The 20,562-nt window shown below is 45.0% G+C and overlaps 1 protein-coding gene across 7 annotated transcripts; it reads left to right on the plus strand.

Moving 5' to 3' along the window:
* The first annotated feature begins 3,206 nt into the window (after positions 1 to 3,206).
* On the plus strand, positions 3,207 to 15,883 carry snx16 (sorting nexin 16). Of its 7 annotated transcripts, none has more exons than XR_003932108.1 (9): positions 3,207 to 3,341; positions 4,532 to 5,063; positions 5,780 to 5,866; positions 7,389 to 7,537; positions 7,626 to 7,695; positions 9,889 to 10,025; positions 11,073 to 11,195; positions 12,189 to 12,439; positions 13,787 to 13,890. XR_003932108.1 is itself a non-coding variant. In XM_030099882.1 (9 exons), exons 2-8 carry the CDS (start codon positions 4,653 to 4,655, stop codon positions 12,412 to 12,414), a joined length of 996 nt encoding a protein of 331 aa, XP_029955742.1. In that variant the 5' UTR covers positions 3,207 to 3,341; positions 4,532 to 4,652; the 3' UTR covers positions 12,415 to 12,439; positions 13,787 to 15,883. The 7 variants fall into 7 exon arrangements, 6 of the variants coding, with proteins under 6 accessions (XP_029955742.1, XP_029955744.1, XP_029955740.1 ...); XM_030099882.1 differs by having other exon boundaries at positions 12,396 to 12,439; positions 13,787 to 15,883; XM_030099884.1 differs by having other exon boundaries at positions 12,399 to 12,439; positions 13,787 to 15,883.
* Positions 15,884 to 20,562: the final 4,679 nt, after the last annotated feature.

Here is a 20,562-nt window from a genome sequence, read left to right on the forward strand (position 1 = left end):
TTTGTTTTGTCCGCCATTGCTCCGCCAGATGCTTAGTGAGCAACAACTGAGCAGGATCTTCCAGAAAGTAAGAAAAGACTGGCTTCTAGCACTGCCACAGCTCCACACAGACTCCACCAGGGAAAAGAAACTTACGCTTTACTCCAGCGTCTACTAAAAGAGCGAGGGAGGAGTTCCCCTCTTCCGTGCACGCAAGCCACAGGCACGAGTTTGTCACTCGCCCAAGGCCTGCAGGGGGCGCTGTTTCACATAAAACGTGCAAACTCCTTAATGCACCTTTAAAGGGATACTTCAACATTTTGGCAAATTGGCCCATTTAGTGCAATTCCTTGGTCATTTCGAACACCATACTTACTTTTTTTGTGAGGGCGAGCTATTGTTTATTCAGAGGCGAGTCAGGGAAGGTTTTCGGGACGGACATAATGGAAGTGGGCGGTATTTTTGTTCCCCTCGTCAAACTCATCAAATACACAATCCAACAACCCCCAAACACTTTGGTGGACACGTTATAATCCGCACATTCACTACGCTGTGGAATACCAACAAATAATATTGTGGCGTTACGACACTGAAGCAAATACTGGGAACTACTTTTTCTTTTCAAATCACTACGCCCAGACGCCATGTTTAGTAAGTAGTTCCGTCTTGGCAGTCTTCGCATAAACAACTCCATCTCGTAATTTTGCATTAAAGGGACTTAAGGCAACTTTTCAAAATTTACCTCAGTGCTGCCGCGATAGGCGCTGCGGGTAACTGCAGCCACCAGCCAAGGTGGCACGGGAGCGCGCACAAACATTTTACAGAATGTCCAACTTCACAGCGCTGCACCAGGGATGCTCATGCTGTTTACTACATTGTGGTTTACTGCAAGACCACAGCGCATATTATGTGATTTTTGTCAGCATCCATTTTCACTCCCAAATGCAGCTGAAGTTCCCTCCATGAATCAAACGCATATCCAATATTTATTCGGGTGCCTGCGGCTTCGGTCTTTTTTTTTTCTGACTCGCGAGAAAACGCTGATAAAGTCCTTTTTTCCTTCGTGGTGTTTTTTGTGGGCTTTGAGTGGATGCAGTTATCCGATTGTATGAAATGGGGGGGCCGCTCGGCTCATGCTTGGATTCACAGACCGGGAGCAAATGTATAATATACCGGGAAAGCGGACAAATGAAACTACAAATAGAACTACAAATTAACTTTCTTCTGTTGATTCTTGGTTTGTCAGCAAGTGAGCAGAGGCGTATTTGCGCTCGCGCGATTCATTTGACGTGTGGACGGAGTGGTGTGGGTCTCCTCTCTGCTCTGACTGCAGCAGGGAGCGCTGCGTGAGACTGGCCGCCTGTGAGTGCTTTGGGACGGGGGAGGGGCTCACGCAGCACCCGCTGCTAGTTGAGGACAGCGGAGACGTCCTGTCACGTCTCCAGAGCACCAGAAAAAGTCGCTAAATTTGTCGCTAGTTACTTTTGAAAAAAAAAAAGTCGCCAAGAGGCTTTGGAAAGTCGCCAGATTTAACAAGAAAGTCACCAAGTTGGCAACACTGCCCGCCCCTGATCCCAGCAGTGTTTGAGTCCGTGTCCACGGCGGCCATGTTCTTCCTGTTCGGCAACGCGCATACAGCGTCAATTTACGTCACATCCCCATGATTGTGCGGGAAATTCGGACCCCGAACAGCAACAAATTATTTGGCACACAGCCTGTATAAGGCAACAGACAGATACGTGGATTGGCCTGTTATTTTAGGTTTTTAATGCTTCACGACCCATTAGCATTGAATAAACTGGAAATGCATGTGAAGTTTTTCACAAATCTTGCCTTAAGTCCCTTTAATATTTCACAGCGTAGCGAATGTGTGGATTATAACGTGTCCACCAAAGTGTTTTGGGGTTGTTGAATTGTGTATTTGATGAGTTTGACGACGGGGAACAAAAATACCGTTCACCTCCATTGTGTCCGTCCCGAAAACCTTCCCCGACTCATCTCTGAATAAACAATAGCTCGCCCTCACAAAAAAAGTAAGTATGCTGTTCGAAATGACCAAGGAATTGTGCTAAATGGGCCAATTTGCCAAAATGTTGAAGTATCGCTTTAAGGAAAAAAAATCTATACAGTGACACTATAAATTAAGTCACTTGATCAAACTTTTTAAAAACAGCAAATAAAATGCTCTGAGTGGAACTCAGGTAAAGTCAGCAAATCTATGAATCATTCTTTGCAAGAGCATTTACGTCAAGAGGGCAACTCAACATGATCAGCCATGCATGAGGATGGTGACTAAAGGGGATGATTAGAGGAACTTTGCTTTATCATCCATGAAGTTTGGTCACGTTTAGTATTGCTGAAGTTGTTTTCACTTTAGTTTCCTGTTTCTGGTTTAAAAGAAAAATCTGTATTTTTCAAATATGTACAACACAGCAAGCTTCAATGAATGACAAAGTGGAAACTAGTATGCTTTAATAAAATGATTATTGTTTTACCCTTATTCTCAAGAACTAAAATGTATAATCATCTATCTATCTATCTATCTATCTATCTATCTATCTATCTATCTGCCTGTCTGTCTATTGAAAGACAGACTGATAGATCCATCTTTCAATATTGTGTGTAGTTTGCATGTTCTTCTTGAACATGTACACCAGTTTCCCACCACAGTCCCAAAAAAAAAAAAAAAATTCAAGTAACCTGGTGACTCTCCATATGATTTAATGTGGTTGTTATGTTGCTGTCTGTGTTTCTCTGTGTTTATTTTGATCTGTCAGAAAGATTACAGAAATAAAAATGATCATTTAAACACATTTTAGCGACTGCTTAAATAAATGTGCAGGATTTGTAACAGACATATATAAATCATGTCATATACCAAAAAAATATATAATATGACAAAAGTTAGTGCTGTAATATTTCAGTGTGATCTTGGTCTTGGTCTTGACTTGGTTTGGACTCTTAGAGTCATGGTTGTGACTTTCTTGACCCCAATTTCTTCTTGTCTCAATCCTGACACCGGTCTTGGCCTCTTAAAATCTTGGACTTGTCTTGGTATTGGTATTGGCTCGGTCTTGGCTAAAACTCCAGAAAATGTCTAACACTAGTTCAGATCTCAGAACCTTTCTGTTTTCGAGTGCAGGTCGTTTTGTTGCAGTCGGAGCGCCATCATCATGTGTGCTACAGCGCCCTCGCGTGGTTACCTTGCCGCACTGCAGTCGTTGTGGTCTGGGCTAACATGAAAGGGACACGGGAGGAGACAGAGCCGTGTACCGTAAACACCACCGGGACAATCAGACACGGAGCTTTGCCTGTTAGAGGCTAATCGTTTTCCTGCTGGAGGGGACATTTGGACTCCTGCGGTAAGTGAAAAGCTTCTCCCCGCATCTCAGCTTTGTCCGGAGAGGCTGCCCGGTGTTAGCTAACGTGGAGGGAACGTGATAGCCTGATTTCAGCCGGACGGCGGACGCGCTAAACCCCGTTCAAAACCGCGTCGGTTTAACCTCACTTTGTTTATCTTCTTTCACGTGTCTAACCCAAAATAAGCCCGTGTTTTTCGTGATACATTTCGAGTCGCTCTCCAGTTCGGCTCCGTGATATCACCGTAAAACTTTACTGTCAAGATTAAAATCGAGTTATCCTACTTTGTTTGGATTGTTGTGATAGTAAGGTAGTTAACTCGTTAGCATGAGTGTTAGCTCATGTTAGCTGGTGGAGCTATATATTCAAAATTAATTATTTCTACAACTCGGTACATGCACAGTAGAAAGTTACCGGTGCCGGGATTAAAAGGCATAATAGTGTCACAGCAGTAATGTTGGGGCAGTTTATTAGTGATGTATCTCAACAGAAGTGCTAAATCACAGGTACGTTAGCTTGCTTTGCTAAAGGTGCTAGCTGCCTTGTTTGCAATTCATCTGTAAAAATGTAACTTAAATGATGGTAATAATACAAAGAACAACTATCATCAACACACCGCCTCCTGTCCCAACTCATGTTATATCAATACATTCAGTGAGGAGGAGTGAGGAAGCATCATGAGCAGCTGTCAATAACTTCTCACATCACAGCTTTCAATTTTTGTCAAGGTTTTCCTGACATTTATGTGACACTTCAGTGACTTTACTCGCCCCATACTCTAGTTAATGTAATACATAGGCACAGAAATAAATACTGCATTTACTGAGGAACAGTGACTCACTACTACAGCTGATCATACTATCTTCTTCAGACAAACCTACAGTTTCTGCCACCATCTTAACTTAAAGCACCATCCCATTTCAGGCATTTAGGTGCAAATCAAGTCTCATGCTGATTGTCTAAGCCAGGCTTTTCCTGTAATGAATTTTACACATAACGGTTCATAAAAAATGAATGGCGTGTGGCTCTTGTCAATAATTTATCTGCACTTACAGCCTGGTACCCCCTGCATCAGGGTGATGTTTATCGGTGTGTTCATTTCAGGACAGAAGTGTTAAATCCTATCATGAAATATGTGTTTGAACCTGATTATTAATTTTTTGTTTGCTCTTGTTCTGTTTTTTTTGCACAGGTTGTTTTGAGTCATTGTCCCTCGTCACTGTGATACTCCAAAGCGGGGCAAAGCTCGCTGCGGGTTTGAAAATCCATCCTGACGACTGTGGTGGCGGGGCACGGTCGCGCAACTCAGGATTATGGCATCACCCTTTGTGCCTGTCCCTGTGCCCATGGACAGAGCGTTGTCCGGCGGCAGGAGCAAGTTGAGACGGCCACAGCGAGCGTCTTCACTGGGAAGTGTCTCCAGCAGCTCGGACTCCCTGTCCTCCGTACACAGGCTTGGAGGAGAGGACCGCGGGAGAGCATGTGGAGGGCTCGGTTCCCAACGTCCTCACGTCGCAGATAGAGCCGGCCGTAGCCGAACGCCCCCGCCGACCCAGAGCCCCATGACTCGGGCCAGGGTGAATGGGGTGCTGGAGCCCTCGGTGGAGTACTCCAGCTGTCCTCGCTCCACTTCGGATCCTGCCGGGAGCCATCAGATCGAGGAGAGGCCCATCACCCCCACTGTTCTGGGGTATGAAGTGATGGAGGAGAGGGCCAAGTTCACGGTAAGAGCCCCGGCTGCTTTTTTGAATGTCATCATGATATCAGCCGAGCAGTCGTTGTGCTGATCAGACTATAAAAGTTACATCAATATTTTATAACTGTGACACATTTTAAATCTGTCAAGTGGGGCTTTGCGACATGAGAAAACGTCTTATCACGATGATTGGCCATGTTCCATTTGTCTGTCGAGGAAAAGTTATTTTGCAATGTATCTTTATTGTTTAATCACCCAGCCTACTTACAGAGACTGACTCCACACCGCGTGACAGCTTGTAATCCAATCAATAACTTTACTGAGATGTAAGACCTGTTTGGATTCAGATCCGCACGCTAACCCAAATATCAACATTTATTCAGGACACAGACTTGCATTGTTCAAACAAAAGTGATCTTCACACACTTGAAGGGACATAAGGACACATTCAGTCACTGCTTCACTTTAAACATTTGCACAGGTTATCAGCAAGCTTTATTAACTCTGTTACAGAAACGTTATTATGCGTTTTACTGTGGCCTTTATTGGGTAAATGTGACATGCCAGTGAGGCGTCGCACAACACACCAGCAAAGAAGAAAAGGGGACTTTGTTCCTCGGTGGAGGCTTTAAAGCGTTTGCAGCCATCACAGTGCAACCTCTTTGACTCTACTGAGTGTTTACGTGAATATGGGAAACATTTCTTTTCCTTGTGATGTCTACTTGATTACTTTCTTCTCCACAGGTATATAAGGTCCTTGTCAAGAAAACTCAGGATGAGAGCTGGGTTGTTTTCCGAAGATACGCAGACTTCTCCAGACTCAACGACAAGGTCTGTGTGAGTGTGTCACCTGCTTCACAAGGTTTCCCCGAGTCCTGAAGAAGCCCAACCCATCAGTTATACTATCATCCATGGTTTCCACTGTCACCCTTTTCTTTTCAGCCTGCTTGCTTTTGTTTTTGAGTGCTCTGTGGAAGTGATTAGAGCTGCACAAAGATGCTCACTGTTCCCAGCAGGCTGGAGCCAAGTCGGAGAACGGTTCACTCAGGGTTTTGGACAGCATAGTTCAGTCACTGATTACAGCAAAGGGAAAATATGACAACATTAATCCCCTATGTTGACATGAGCAGAGTTGTTTGTAGGTCTGGTGCAACACAATGCAGCAGTTTCCTGCGCTTATTGAAAGCAAGCAAACAGGAAGTGCAGGGGATCGGGATACCCAGCTGAAAGGTGAGAGCAGAGGTGTGGTCATCCTCCCCTCCGTTCCTGCCTTCAGAATCACTCCACTGTGCTTGTAGAAGCAGAGTGGTGTCGTCCCCACCGAGCTTTGAAGTTGATTGTTTGGGAGGACTGTCTCGCTGTGAGCGAATTCTAGAGAATAGGCAAATATATACATTTTCTTTTTACCCAATAGCAGTGGAGATACCTGGACTTTCAGAATGGAATCAGGTGTTTATAACACCACACTGCCTCCCCACTGGGCACCGAACAGTGTTTGCGTTGCTCATGCGTTTGGCTCACAGCTACCAAGTGTCCACACAAGAAAGTACACAGATGAAAGTACACATTGCCACCCAGCTCTTCCTGTGTACACTAACATCAGCCTTCATTAGCAACACCGTCTCTGCACGGGGGGCAGAAATGTGACCATGTACTTCTAAAATGTTGTAGAAAATAGGGGAAGCTGTTGACTCTCAGGGTTCCCATCAAAGCTGTTGACAAATTTAAAAAAACAAAACAAACAAATATCTTACCTCCTGCAGATCAAGTGACACAACAGTTTTGTATATCGGATCCACACTCCTGTAGTTGTGTATCTATCAAGGCTTTTGCGTATTTTTTTCCTTCAGTTTTTGTATTTTGTGTATGATCAGTAATCCCCCTAACAGGCCAAATTTCTGATATTGTGAGATGCGTATTTCATCTTTTCATCATTTTGTAGAAATCCAGGCATTTCTTTTGGTGTAAACGGAGAAACACTCAAAAATTAATGATTTCAAGTACAAAGAAACAAGTAAGTTCTCTGAAATGTAACCAAGGTGTCAGAAGTAGCCGTCGTGGCTGTTTTTGCTCCGTGGTCGGTTAATGGTTTGCTTCTCTCTCTACATCGCTGCATCAGCGAGTTTCACTGGATTCACTCTCAGCTTTGTGGCGACTCGTTCTTCCTGCCGCAGACGTCACATTCTGGAGAAGCTTCTTCTATATTTAGCAGCTTTTCTTCAAATGACTGTTAGAGAAAATATGATATAAATACACAATATGACTGTCCTGGCTGACTGTCTTTTTTTTCCACTGAGATCAATCTCACTGTTGACAAAACACAACGTGTGTGTGTGTGTGTGTGTGTTCACAGCTGAAAGAGATGTTCCCAGGTTTCCGCCTCTCGCTGCCTCCTAAGCGGTGGTTCAAAGACAACTATGACAGCGACTTCCTGGAGGACAGACAGCTGGGACTGCAAGCGTTTTTGCAGAACCTGGTGGCGCACAAGGACATCGCCAACAGGTGATGAGGCCGAGTCTTGCTGTCTGTTGCTGACGACTTTCCACATTGCTTTGGCTGTTTGTGTTTCATCGTGTGTTCCCTCCGACAGTCTGGCAGTGAGAGAGTTCCTGTGTCTGGATGATCCTCCGGGGCCGTTCGACAGTCTGGAGGAGAGCAGGGTGAGAGCACATCTTGACACGAAAAGTTTGCACCTGTTAAAAGTCCCATAAAAACACAACTGTCCCCCACCCTGTTCCGGTCTATAATCCTGTTGTATCTTTTGTTTGTTTCGGCATCCCTCTGTGTTCGCCTGAGTCTCGATCTGGTTAAAGCGAAAACTCATTTGGCGATGAACTCCCACGTTGGAATGAGCGAAGCTTTAATTAAGCAGAATCCAGAGAGGTTGAGTCACTCAGGAGGTGAGGAAGATGAGAGGGGTCACATCCAATAAAAGGACAAACTGTGTGAAGGAATTCAGTGAAATCACAGCATTAAAGGAAATTAGACCTCATTAGACCGGTTCAAAAGGGACATGATGGCCGTGATCTGCAACCCTCGAGCAGCACTGCATTAAAAACAGTGTCCTTGAAGTGGCATCTTCAGCACAGGAAAGCTTCACAGGCTGCTGTCTGACCACAGCTCAACCCTGCTGACACGCATGAATGAAATGATATCCTGAAACCAGATAGAAAGAAGACGAACTGCTGCTGCTTCTTTACCCTTCACCCTATAAAGGTAGTATGAATAGTAAACGTGCTATCATTGAAAAAGGTAGCTGACATGAAAACCAGTGACCCTGAATCTTAACCCTGAATATCGGGACTTGGGTTCGAATCCCAAAGCGCCCCTGGCACCACAGCGAGCCACGTCTGTGTTGTGATGGTTTTCAGTGGCAGCTCCAGTAAGAAGGGAGCCGCTGGATAGACGCCGCGGCTGCAAAACTTCAGTGCCAAATAACATAGTCTTTGTGACGTTAATCTGCAGACGTTCAAAGCCGTGCAGGCACGCTGCGGTGTCTCAACTGGCGGCACGTCTTTACATGGATTACCGTTGACCGTGTTTCACCACAGTTTTGCACGAGGCTCAAAGTAGTTTCCTCCAGTTGGTTCCTGTCATCACGATGAAGCAGTTCTGTATTTGACGCTAACCCCAAACCCCGATTATGGGAAATAATTAAAGAAATGACAGTCCCGTGTCAGGATTTGACCTGTTCCTCATTACTGTTTTGTACAAGGCCTTAAACTCCTTTGTAAACGACTTCCAGATGCACAAGCTTGTGCTTACAGGCCACAGGCCTCGTCATTTTAAAGATTTATAACGTACTCCTGTCGAAGGAAAAAGAAAAAGCTCCCATTCGGTGCCCTGTCCTGGGAAACACACACATCCAGGCCTGACTGCAGCGACTCTCATTTTCTCACTCATACGCATTTCCTCAGGCGATCGTTTTATGGCTCGAATCGCCGGGTAGCCACACAATGGAGGAACATAAATGAAGCCTTTTCATAAGGTGTGTGAAGAGAGTTGGATAACATGTCAACAAATAGAAGGAAATCGCTGGGGGGAAAAAAAGAACACAACTCACAAAACACAACATTAAATTTGCAGTCGCCCATATGAACACACACATCCGAACAATAAAACTCTAAATTCTTAGACTTCATGGCGTGTATTTAATCAGCCCGCCGACCCTCATTATATATATCGACTCTGAGCAGACAGTTTTTGAAAAAATGAAGTTTTTATTAACTGAACTCAAAATTTAGAAAAATGTAATGAATTCCAGACAAAGGTTTGTGGAATGAAGAAGTGACGTAGAGCCGCAGCTCAGAGAAACAGAAAAAAAACTGCTTTTATGACGACATCATGTCTTGGCCCTTGATATTAATGCTCTTTTTTCCCGTGGCCCTCTGGGAAAACCTGTTTCCCACCGCAGCACGACGCCGTCGTGTGTCTCATCCAGACCTTGTTTTTATCAGCTTTATCTGGTCTTCACCAGACGAAAACCGATCACTTGTGTTGCTTTTAACGTGTTACATAAATAAGCGACGGTCAGATTTCCTCCAGTTTTACAATGTCAGTTCGACGCTCGGGATCATATTTTACAACGTGATGATGAGGGGAGGCGACGAGCTCCTGTTACAGGACTCAATAAACGTCACAAGTGTGCATGGAACAACTCCGTCTGACCGGAATGAGTTATTGCAGCTCTTCCATCACATGCTTCACTCAATTTAGTTTACAAGTTTGACCTCAGGTTCGCTGAAAGGAGGCTGTAGTCTTCTGAAAACGCTTCCCCTCTTCTGCGTGCGGACAGATGTCAACAGGGTTGAGGTTACACCGGCAGTCTGATCTGTTCCGTGTTACCGCTGCAGGCGTTCTGTGAGACTCTGGAGGAAAGCAACTACCGTCTCCAGAAGGAGCTTCTGGAGAAGCAGAAGGAGATCGTCTCCCTGAAGAGGAGGCTGGAGGAGAAGGAGGCGGCCATCCTGCTCCTGGAGAAGCACATCAAGTACGATGACGCCAGGTTTTCTTACTTTTAATAGTTCAGATTTTCACCACTGAAAACGGTGCTGAAGTGTATTTACAGAATCCATATATTTGCCGATATAAACATACGATTGCATTAAAATGAAATGGATTTTCAGGCTACAATTGGCACATGTGCATAACTCGTATCTGTCAAACAATGAATCATGAAAAGGGAAAAAACCTACATGAGTCACACCGGTGTGTAGAACACATTTATTTTCTCCTGCCCAGACGGAACCATCAATAATCTCGGTCCCTCGGCTGCCGTTCCAGAACCTCCTGTCGATTTATCACTCGGCTCCTTCCTTCGTGCTTTCAGTCCACGATTCACCTTCTTTGTTTGCTTCATCACAGAAACGGTTTCTCTGCTTTCGTCCAAAGCTTTCTCTTTCTGCTCCCTCTTTTCTCATCTTTGCCTTAAATTCTGCAGTGTAACATTTTCCTTAAGATGCCAATGGGTTACCCGTTTGGTATTGTAGCATCTTTCTGTTGTTACACAGTGACATCTAGTGGCCACAGAAGGGATGGTTTTGATTTAAAAGTCTTTGTTTTAAACTTTGTCCTCAGTTTTTGGTGCAGAAATGCACAAATGAATTTAAAGCTTAGCTTTTCCCCTTTTCTCCTTGTTGAATTTTCATTTTATGTGTTATATTTTATAATGCTGGGTTTGAAGATTTTTTTTTCCAGCTCCAGATGACCGCTCAGAACACTTTTCCAGTAGACATGCTGAGCGACAGCTTGCTGATGATTTAGGGCTACTTGTGCAAAATGACAACACAGCTGGGAAAACTCAGCCAGAGTGTTTTCACTTCATGTGACAAATGTGATTTCATCTGGTCTGCATCTATTGAGCTGCCTTCAAGTCGTTTTTTTGTTGTTGTGCACATGTAAAAACCTATTACCACACCGCCAAACAGAGTGGCGTCAACTGAGTACTGCTGTTTTCAATCCTCACACGCATTTTCACGTCGTAGTTTCAGGAGTTATAACAGGTAGGAATGTGTGTGTGTTTCTGTGTGTGTGTCAGTGGAGAGTGTGTGAGCCCGGAGTCTCCGTGCGGTCTGTCAGCGCAGGGCAGCGAGAGCAGCGCCGACGTCGACGTGGAGTCGTCCGCTGTAGAGGCTGACCAGGACATGCCTGAAGACACGGGGTAAAACACACACACACACCACCTAAACCACTTCATTCAGTTCAGGGTGCAGAGATAATCCCTAATCCCAGCTAACTACAAGTCATCACAGGGCAAACAGGGACAGACAAACACACCGATGGGCAGGCTAAGGTCACCTCGAATGCTCGTTTTTCACCCTGGGAGGAAACCCACTCAAAGGGAGAACATGCAAACCACTGCTTCACTGTCAAGCCCCTAAGACATACAGGTGTGACCAAGGAAGAGCAAGTGTGAGTTATGAATGGAACATAAGTTTAAAAAGTGTACTAAGAATTCAGTTTTTAAAAAATGACTGAAGGAGAATTGGCTGAAAACACCTTTAGGATGATCTTGATTTGACAAAATAACAAAGACAATGAAAGGCTGGTTAAAAAGCTGAAATATAAAAACATAAATGGAAATATATCAAAGAAGGGCATGTCATTTTAAAAAGCTCTGAATAGAGCGGTACAGCAGACGGACAGCATGAAGCCACATAAATGGTTTGGAAAACCAGTTGAATCTGTTGTAAAACTCCACTAAGCTGTTGTTCTCCAGCTCTGATATTTACTGTAATGATACTTTCAGAGCAAATCCTTTAAGTTCATTCTCCCTCGCGGTGAGAAAAGTCAAGTCTTTAAGTGAAAACATCAATAGCACAGTGGAAATATTATCATTTTCAAGTTGAGGAGAGCGCTGGCATGCTGGTCACGCTAACCGGTTTTGACGGACGTCACACAGAGCGGCTCCCTCGGGCTTCAGATCAGATTATCTGCTGGGAATCGGCCCTGAAGTGCAGGAAGAAGCCGGTGACACGCTGGTGCAGTGGTTGTTACTCTCACTTCTCGGGAACATTGTTGTGGTTTCCAGTGTGGCGATGTTCCTCTTGCCCACATGTTAGTGTTTATTTGTGCCATTTGAAGACGATTTGACGGATATTGGCCGCGATGGCGACCCTGGTGTCTAGAAATGAATAATCCCGTGTATTCACAGAAGTGTTTCAAGCCCTCATGAGAGCTGCCGCCTTGAACTCGAGCATGTCTGCAGATCCTCGTGGACTTCAGGCTTTTACTCAATCCCTGCGCAGTGAAGCGGATGAACATCGTTACTTACTTGATGATAATCGTCCTCTTTTATTTTGCTTTTTGAATAAATGTTTTCCCTTTCCCTCTTGTGTTTCTTACCCTTCGTTCGCCACAGCAGTGCTGCCCCCATATGAAAAAAAGAGCCAAATAAGACACGAGGTACTGAAAGATTCCCGCTCAGCAGGCTGACCTTGCAGCACACTGTCTTCTCATCTCCTTCTTCTTCTCCTCCTCCTCCTCAGTAACATGCATCCCAGTGCTACCTGTACCGTGGAAATGTGGCGTCTTTGTGATGTTGGGGTGTTGAAGGATAGGTTCAGGTCTGTCTTAGCATCGTGCTCTCAGTGGAAGCACTTTGTTAAGATTCATGCAAAAGCCGAACCTATCGTGTGAGTGCCTGCAGCCAGGATGTGTAGTGAGGCTGGAGTGAGTTCACCGTCGGTCCATCCAGTTTGACATTTCTCTCACTTTTTCCCTTAAAGCAGGGGTCTGCAACGCACTCCTGCATCCTCTACTGGCTCCTTCAAGCTTCTTAGCCCAATTATACCTACCTTCATCTCTTGGATCAAAAAATAAGCTGAACTAAAATGAGGAAAAAAGACTGAAATAAAGCTTATAATGGAGAAAAACAAGCAAAGATGTTTAGAAAAGGGATAAAATGGTTAGAATGTTCTTCCTCCCTGTGACTTGAAACATCCTGAATGCAACATAAGATAGATGCCTTTCATGTAAATCCTTTTACAGCCACATTTTTGCACGACAGCGCAACAAAATTCGCCCCTTTAAATGACGTGCTGCTGGCAGAGACGAGCGAGCACACGCACAAGATGAAGCTGTGCTCGCCTCATTTTAAAGGTGCCGCAGCCCTAGTTAAAGTTAATTTAATGGAAAATCATCAAAACGCCTCTTTTGTTGCAGAGCACTGGCGTTTTAATACCCGGGGGGCCCCAACAGCTTTATTAAAGTCACAGGATTTCAGTCCACCGAACCCAGGATGGCTAAACGTTGCAGCTCCTGCACAAAGTGCAGCTTGTTGGTGTCGAAGTGAGTGGCCTGAAGGTGAATTCGCCCCGGCGGTGTATCTTCACGACACTGTGTTGTTCTGTGCTCCATGGACGTCTTGGCTGTTCCACACTGCACCCCTGCATCGTATTGGAGCGCTTCTAATTCACATGGTGACGTCTGATCACAATGTGGGGACTGGAGGCTCCTGGAGTCCAGGGTGTTTTTTTCTTTTCCTGCCTTCCTCTCTCAATCAGAAGCATGTAAAGCTAAAGAACTGTTGCTCAGAGCTCAGCTGCTCTCGCATGGACTGCCGGTGCGCTGTACAGTAACTAGTAGACGAGTCTTTGTTCTTCCATTAACAGAATGTGGAGAGTCGGTGGAAAACAGCCTGTTTTCCTCGGTGACTCTCTGGGATTGCTCTCCATGTCCGTCTGTCCGGCTCTGTGTTGTCCGTCAGTGTGCTGAGTGGAAACGCTGATTGTCCCTCCTGTCCCCCCCCAGCGGCAGGTGCGAGGTCCAGCCGGTGCGATCCTCCGCCTGCTGGTGCGGTCCGCCTCTCAGCGCCTCCCCTCCGGTCATCCAGGTCACTCAGCTCTACCACCACAAGCCGGAGTACTAACCGCAGCGCTGCTCCGTCCCCTACACACACACACGCACACACACACACGCACACACACACACCCGCTGCTTCCTGGTTCTGTCCCGTTTTTGATACCACACCCACTCCCACTCCCTCGTCCCACCTCTTCTACACAGGATCACTGGAACGAGTCTTGAGACTATGTTCCTGGCATGTGGAGGAGAAGCTGAAGACCTCGCAGACCTCAGACGAAGCCGATATTTTTCAGTGGCCATCCCCCGAGTTTTCCTCTGAACCTCCCCCCGAGGCTGTCGGATCGGATCCCAGAGCCTGGGTCTGGCTCCTTGACCAAAAAAAAAAAAAAAAAATTAAGAGAGACTTCACGGCTTGAAGACGATAATGTTCAAGAATACTGACAATCTGAAGGAAAACCTGGATCGTGGTCACCACCGGGCAGACGCCGCCCACTTCTCAGTCCAGAGGAACAACAGTTTCTGTTGATGATGGGAGGGACTGGTGATGGGGTGGGAGTCTCAGACCGGGGACCTTCTTGTTTTTTTGGCTTTTCCATGTCATTGCTGTGTACTGCCATTACTGTCGGATGTCCGTTCATTGAGTTTCTCTACTGTTTTCTGTTGGCGTTTCACAGCCTACATTCCTGCTGTCTGTAGTGCCATGTGTGTTTAGAAACCAAGTCCAGTGAGGGATGGTACAGTCCGTTACTCGCTCCACCACCGGCCTCCTCTCAGCCCTGCAGGTGTTACGCCGCGCACGTCGTTCGGCTTTTATGTGCCGGGGAGTTAAAGGTATCTGCCGTGTGCCGGTAATGGCTGGAAATCTGTGTTTGATGGTAGTGATCCACTGACCTCACCGATTCTTCAAAGCAATAGATAAGTCACTAACGACTCGGGGGTTTCTGTATATTCTGAGTGAGCATGTGGCCTCCAGAGCACGCTCCAGGACCAGATGTCTCAAAACATCTGCAGATGCAACTCCAAACATTTACAAATGTGGGTGTTGGAGGCTTATTTTAGTTGTTTATCAATTCTTCAACGCAGAAAGTCAGGAGACGCGTCTCGCTGTATGTCACAGAGGAGCAGGCTCATGAGAAATGCTAAACATCACACAAGGGACGAAATCGGAAAAGATTCTGAATAAAGAATGGGAAAACCTTTGTTGGTGCGATTTCAGGAAGACCAGGTGACACACTCGCAGGGAGACTGTTACTCTAGATCATCCGCTAAAGCCATACTTCTGGACGTGTCGGCGTGTCGTAAACAACAGTTTGGGAGGCAGCAGGTCAGCACGCCGCGCCGTGTGCTCGCCAGCTGTTGTTTTCGCTTCTTTAATGAGGACCTAAAGAAGTGTTCTGACAGACACTTATCTCAAGCCAGGCCCGGAGACGGTCAGGTGATGCACTTTATGGATGAATGGCAGCGCGTCATGTTTGCTCGGATGGGTTTTTTTTATGATTATTAACTGCGTGCGGGACAGAAACATGCCTTTTCCATCACTGAACTGCTTGATTCCCAACTGGAACTGTTATGTATTGGATGGGTTTTTACTCATGTTGTGTTTTTTGCTCTTGTATCATTCAAAGTGCCTTGAATTCTTTCTTTTTTTCCCTCCCCATCTGGTTTTTGAGTGCTTGATTAGCTTTATACAACTGTTGAAGACATATCTGCTGCATCCTTCCGATGGAAACGATGTTTTAAAATAACTTTCCTGTGTTTGTGTTTTTGCTTTGAAAAGACTGAACTCGACGCGTTTCTTTTGTAATACATGAATTGTGCTGGAGGGTTGTAGTTCAGATTGACACTTAGCTGTTGCACTATGGAGAGAGGTCCTTTTGATATTGTCTGCTATCACCGATAATGGCCCAGATTTAAAGGGATAATTCACTGCGTATTTGGATCTGAAATGTCGACTGTAGATAGTGTTACACATGCTATAGCCAAGACTTTATCTGAGATAATTATTTAATTCACATGCAATTAAACATGGACTGATATATTGAATTTACGTATCGTTTGTATTTCCTGACATTCTAATTGATCCATTCATGTGTCTTTTGAATACGTGCTCATTTTATTCAGTAATTCTTGAGTGCACCATTTATCGGGGGTCTTTACTGGACACTTTTCTCCTTGGTTGCTGGGAAAATCCAATTCCCCGAAGTGGCACATTTTCAAACTGTCACGAACTCCTGCAATATTTCAAGTAAAGAAAAAGGAAACATGTTGCTTACACAATAACAGTGTTTTCTATTACCTGTGTATTCCAGCAGCTGCAGCACATGATTAAATAATTTCTAAAACTGTTTCAATCACGTTAGTTTCATTGAGTAATGATTACAAGATGACTGTCTGGCATGCAAGTTTATGGAGTTGCCCAGCAATGAGTGAGTTTGTTATCCCATACACAGCAAACACTTTTCTGAATATTGGTTATGTGCAATCCCTTTTGATTACTGTATAACTGTAAAAAAAAAAAAAAAAAAAAAGCATTTGAGGGTTCCTGAGTGTCTCAAAACTCAGTGCCACTTGTTAAAAAAAAAAATACATTCCTTCAGGCTTTGGATCTGGTTTTCCTTCTTAAAGAAAATTGGAGCCAGAGTTGAAATGTTATAAAACCAGGGTCACATGAGGTAAGTTTACAGTTTCAGCTAAAAAAAACAAACAAAAAAAGTGGCTGCTGGGAAGCCACACAGGTACGGTGACCACGGCGAAGCCACAGCTTCCTGTTTGTCTGCTGCAGTCAAGCTTTTATGTGGAAAATAAAGGTTTGAACCCCGGCAGCTTCCTCCGTGTTCCAGTCCGCTGGAGGGTTTGCATGACGAGGAGTTAATGTCCCATGCAGGGGTCTGAGTAGGTGTTGGAGATGAGCGAGGAGCAACCGTGTCTGCTCTTTATTACCCCGCGAACGCCGAGCCAGGCATTCGAATCCTGACCTCTGACCCGATCGGCACGCAGTTCGGAGCCGCGGGAGGACGGACGCTGCTGGTGAGGTTTGTCAAAACACAGGAAGGTGGAACACTGCGCCTGAGGAGTGGCTGAAATCTTACACTGAACAAAAATATAAACTCCACACTTGTTTTCTGAGAGGTCACCGGGGTCACAGGGTTGAGTGTCACGCACATTACATGAATGTAATCCGGGAAAGTGAATTTCACAAACTGGAAAAGATTGAAAAATCTAATCAACAGAGGTGAAACGTCAACGGAGCTCTTCTAAGTGCATTCTATATCAGTCCTTCTACTGTCGTAGTGACATAACTCATATAAATCAGGTTAAATGGCCGGATCGGGGGGAAAGTTCAGACACTCGTTGCTCCTGATAAATTACCGGATGTGAGCAAATTCATTGTAGGATGTATTTAAGAAAACAGGAGCGTACTTAAAAACCTTGTGACAAACTGATTTGATTTGACACTCAGGAAGTGCAAAAATAAAAGGCGGATGTCTTGACAGCGTAAAACCACCATTGTAACCATCTATTTCAGGCCAGTGAGAGGCATCGGGCAGCTCCAACAGAAAGCCAGAGTCGCTGCAGGATTCTGATATGGATCTTTCACCGGAGGAGGAAGTTACCGAACCTCGTTTGGTCTGCAGCGTCCGTCAAAGACAAGACATTCCCAGATCTGTCCTACAGTGGGGAGCTTTGCATCATTACGGCAGCAAGTGGACAGTAAAATAACGTCCAATTTGAAACCAAACATGCTTGAAAAATTTGGAGTGGCTCCAGTTTTCCCTCAGTAAGTCTCCCATTTTGTTTTTCAGGCCTGAAGAAGTCACCTGTTTTTAAAGAAAACAATCCCCTCATTCAGTTTTTATATCAGACTCAGCTGCTCAGCACTGCTACAACTCATTTATTACTTTTTTTCCTCTCATTTTAATACTTGCCAAATGTTTCCAATCAGTGCCAGGTCTGGATCTGGGGCAGCAGCGGCTGGCGGACTGTGGTGTGGCGTTGTCTTGTTAAAATAAGCGAGCCCTCCTCTGTTAAAGTTGTTCCGTGGATGGGTGACACCACGGCCTGGACCCCCCGGGGTGCCTCCACGGCTTCTCTCTTCAGGGTCAATGGGAGTTTCTCTCCTGTTGGTGGAAACATGAGTTGATCCGGTTCCTTGAGCATCTCAGACTTTTCAGAGGTCTCTCCGGCTCTGCAAACACAGACCTCAAGGCAGGACGTTCACGGTTTTCATCAAGGTGACAGATGACAGAGCACCAAAGGGCTCTATCTGTGGAAAAACAGAGTGGCTGGATCGGATGCATCCATCAGACATGTGGGTGTAGCTTCACCGAACACATGGAAGCCAGATGCCGCTCCAGCATGCTCCATCAGATCCCAAACAAAACAGAAGGCTGAAGCTCCGCTTCCCACCGATGCCTCTCTAAATGCACCCATACTTGTTTGACACACGCTGATTATCCGCAGGTGGACGATTAAAACGCCTGGCGCGCAGCAGCAGCGCATGTTTTATGAGCTGCGAATCCCTCGCTCGCTGCGTCACGCGTCGTCCGACCAGCGACTGCTTTCCCTGCACAAACCTCAAGCCGCTCTGCGTGACCGGGGACGAAAATCAGAATCTAAATGACAAGAAATGAAACGCACATCCAGTCATTTCTGCATGACTTCTCTGACAGAGTGTTTCCTGAGAGGCTCTTCTCCTCGGGTACGTCTCCTCTTTGCTTCCTCTGACAGAACAGGCCTGTGAGAGACTCCAGTCCGTCCTGCTAAGCCACCAAGAAAACTGCCAAAAATTCGAAAAGATTTTTTTCAATACATTTCAGAAAAGTAGTGAGTAAAACAGATCACTGAGTAAATCTCTGCTCTGACATCCGTCGCAGCCTTTAATTTAATCAGTGTTCTCAATGAGGCATTGACTATAATGTGCTCTCGTGTTTACACAGCAGTAAAACACACACACTCGCTCACATCCAAATCTTTACCTTTGATTCCTCGTTTGCTCCATCAGCATGAAAAGTGTGTATTATCACTGCGTGCCTATAAATCCTTCGTCCGAGCTTCTCGTGAAAAATGGCGCACTTCAGAAACGGTCTGTGGCGCAGTGGGACCTTAAAAGCAGTGTCAGCAACGCTGCTGAGGACGTTACAAGAAGAATCTCAATCATTGCTGTGTTATTGTTGAGAGCTGTAAAGTTTAAATTGGCTCATTCTATAGAAGTAAAACCCGAAGACTCATAAATACACATCTGGCATGTGTCAGGAAGTCAGGTTGGGTTTCGCTCAATTTGCAACATTTGCTTTCACAGACAGTCTTCTGCTTCGAGCAGTAAACTGTGTAAGAGGAAACCACGTCCATGCATCCGGTTTTATTACATAACTAATTCACTCTTAGGAAAAGAGGAAATCAAACCTGCAACAAATACAGAGGCGGCAATTGACCCAGCAGTTATGGAAGCCAGGAGACACGGATTATTGGAGGCAAAGCGAGAGAAAATGAGCAAATGTTTGGAGTCAGAGCATGAAGGAGGCTGCAGCTCTCCCGCTGCCATCTTCATGAACATATGTTTAGTTCTCCACCATCAGCATTCCTAGAAATCATGTGTAGCTGCACTAATAAACCCCCCCACAGCACTCAGCCGCCCTCCCCTCTGGAAGCATATTACAATCCATCCATCTTCTGCAGAGCTTCAGTCAGGGCCTCATCGTGAACGGACCCCCACCCGTTAAAAACAGCCATAATTACCTTAAATTAAATTTTCAAGAGTTTTTTTTTATGTTGTGATGCAGAGAATATGTGATAAAAATTTTAGTATTTTCACAAAACCGAACAATCACTATGGAAGATGACTGCAATCTCAACATAAAGCCCATTTTAATGAAATCTTCTGGTGCACAATACAGTGAAATGTTCCAAAATCTTCTCCAAACTTTTCCAAACTCCCTCCAACAGCGCGGCTTTGGTACCATCCAGGTAGCTTTACGGCAGCATCTCCAACATCTCAGCTCAGGTCATGGTGTTGTGTTTTGTTGGCCAGTTCTTTAAAAAAATCAGTGTTTTATTTGACATTTTTACGATTGCCTTGCTGCCTTGGCATCACAGCGTCTTTTAGCGTATTTTCAGTTTTAGTCTGCCAGCTTTATGTTTTGACGCCTCTGGAGTGCGTGTTGTTTCATGTGCTTTAATTCTCAACAGACTGCTGATGCTTCATACAAAACTTCATAAAAGTTGCAAACTAGCACCTTTGTGAGGCTCCTGTTTTATTTTTTATGTTATGACATTAAAAAAAAAACAGGAGGTATCTTTTTAAAACAGGATTTCCTCTCAAGCCAAAGTTGCATTATTTCATGTTTTCTTATTCCTGTTAATTAGCTCTTACGTCCTGCATGTTTCCCATGAGTTCCATTCATAACGGGTCAGAACGTGAGTCCAGAACCGAACCAGACTTCCCTCCTCAGAAAGCTCCCACACACCCTTCAGGTTGTGCAAGATGATTGGACGTGTGTAATTCATTAAAGAGAGAAGAAGTGATTTGAAACTTTTCTTGTTTTTTTTGTTTTTTTTTTTTGTTCAGATATGGTACATCATTTTTCATTCGAAGCTTGAGGGAGCCTGGCTGCCTGACCCCTCCTCTAACCCTCACACTCACTCAGCTCCAGTGATGTGAAAACAAGGAGGAGAGAGTTCAGCTGGAACTGCAGCGCTTTATCTCAGACTTCAAGAATCATATA

The sequence above is a fragment of the Salarias fasciatus genome, chromosome 9 (genome assembly GCF_902148845.1).
Source record: "Salarias fasciatus chromosome 9, fSalaFa1.1, whole genome shotgun sequence".
Taxonomy (NCBI): domain Eukaryota; kingdom Metazoa; phylum Chordata; class Actinopteri; order Blenniiformes; family Blenniidae; genus Salarias; species Salarias fasciatus.

Coding starts and splice junctions, on each gene's coding strand:
- snx16 (XM_030099879.1), top strand. CDS start 4,653: ATGGCATCACCCTTTGTGCCTGTCCCTGTGCCCATGGACAGAGCGTTG. Junction 5,064..5,779: donor AGGAGAGGGCCAAGTTCACG/GTAAGAGCCCCG, acceptor TCTTCTCCACAG/GTATATAAGGTCCTTGTCAA. Junction 7,696..9,888: donor ACAGTCTGGAGGAGAGCAGG/GTGAGAGCACAT, acceptor TTACCGCTGCAG/GCGTTCTGTGAGACTCTGGA.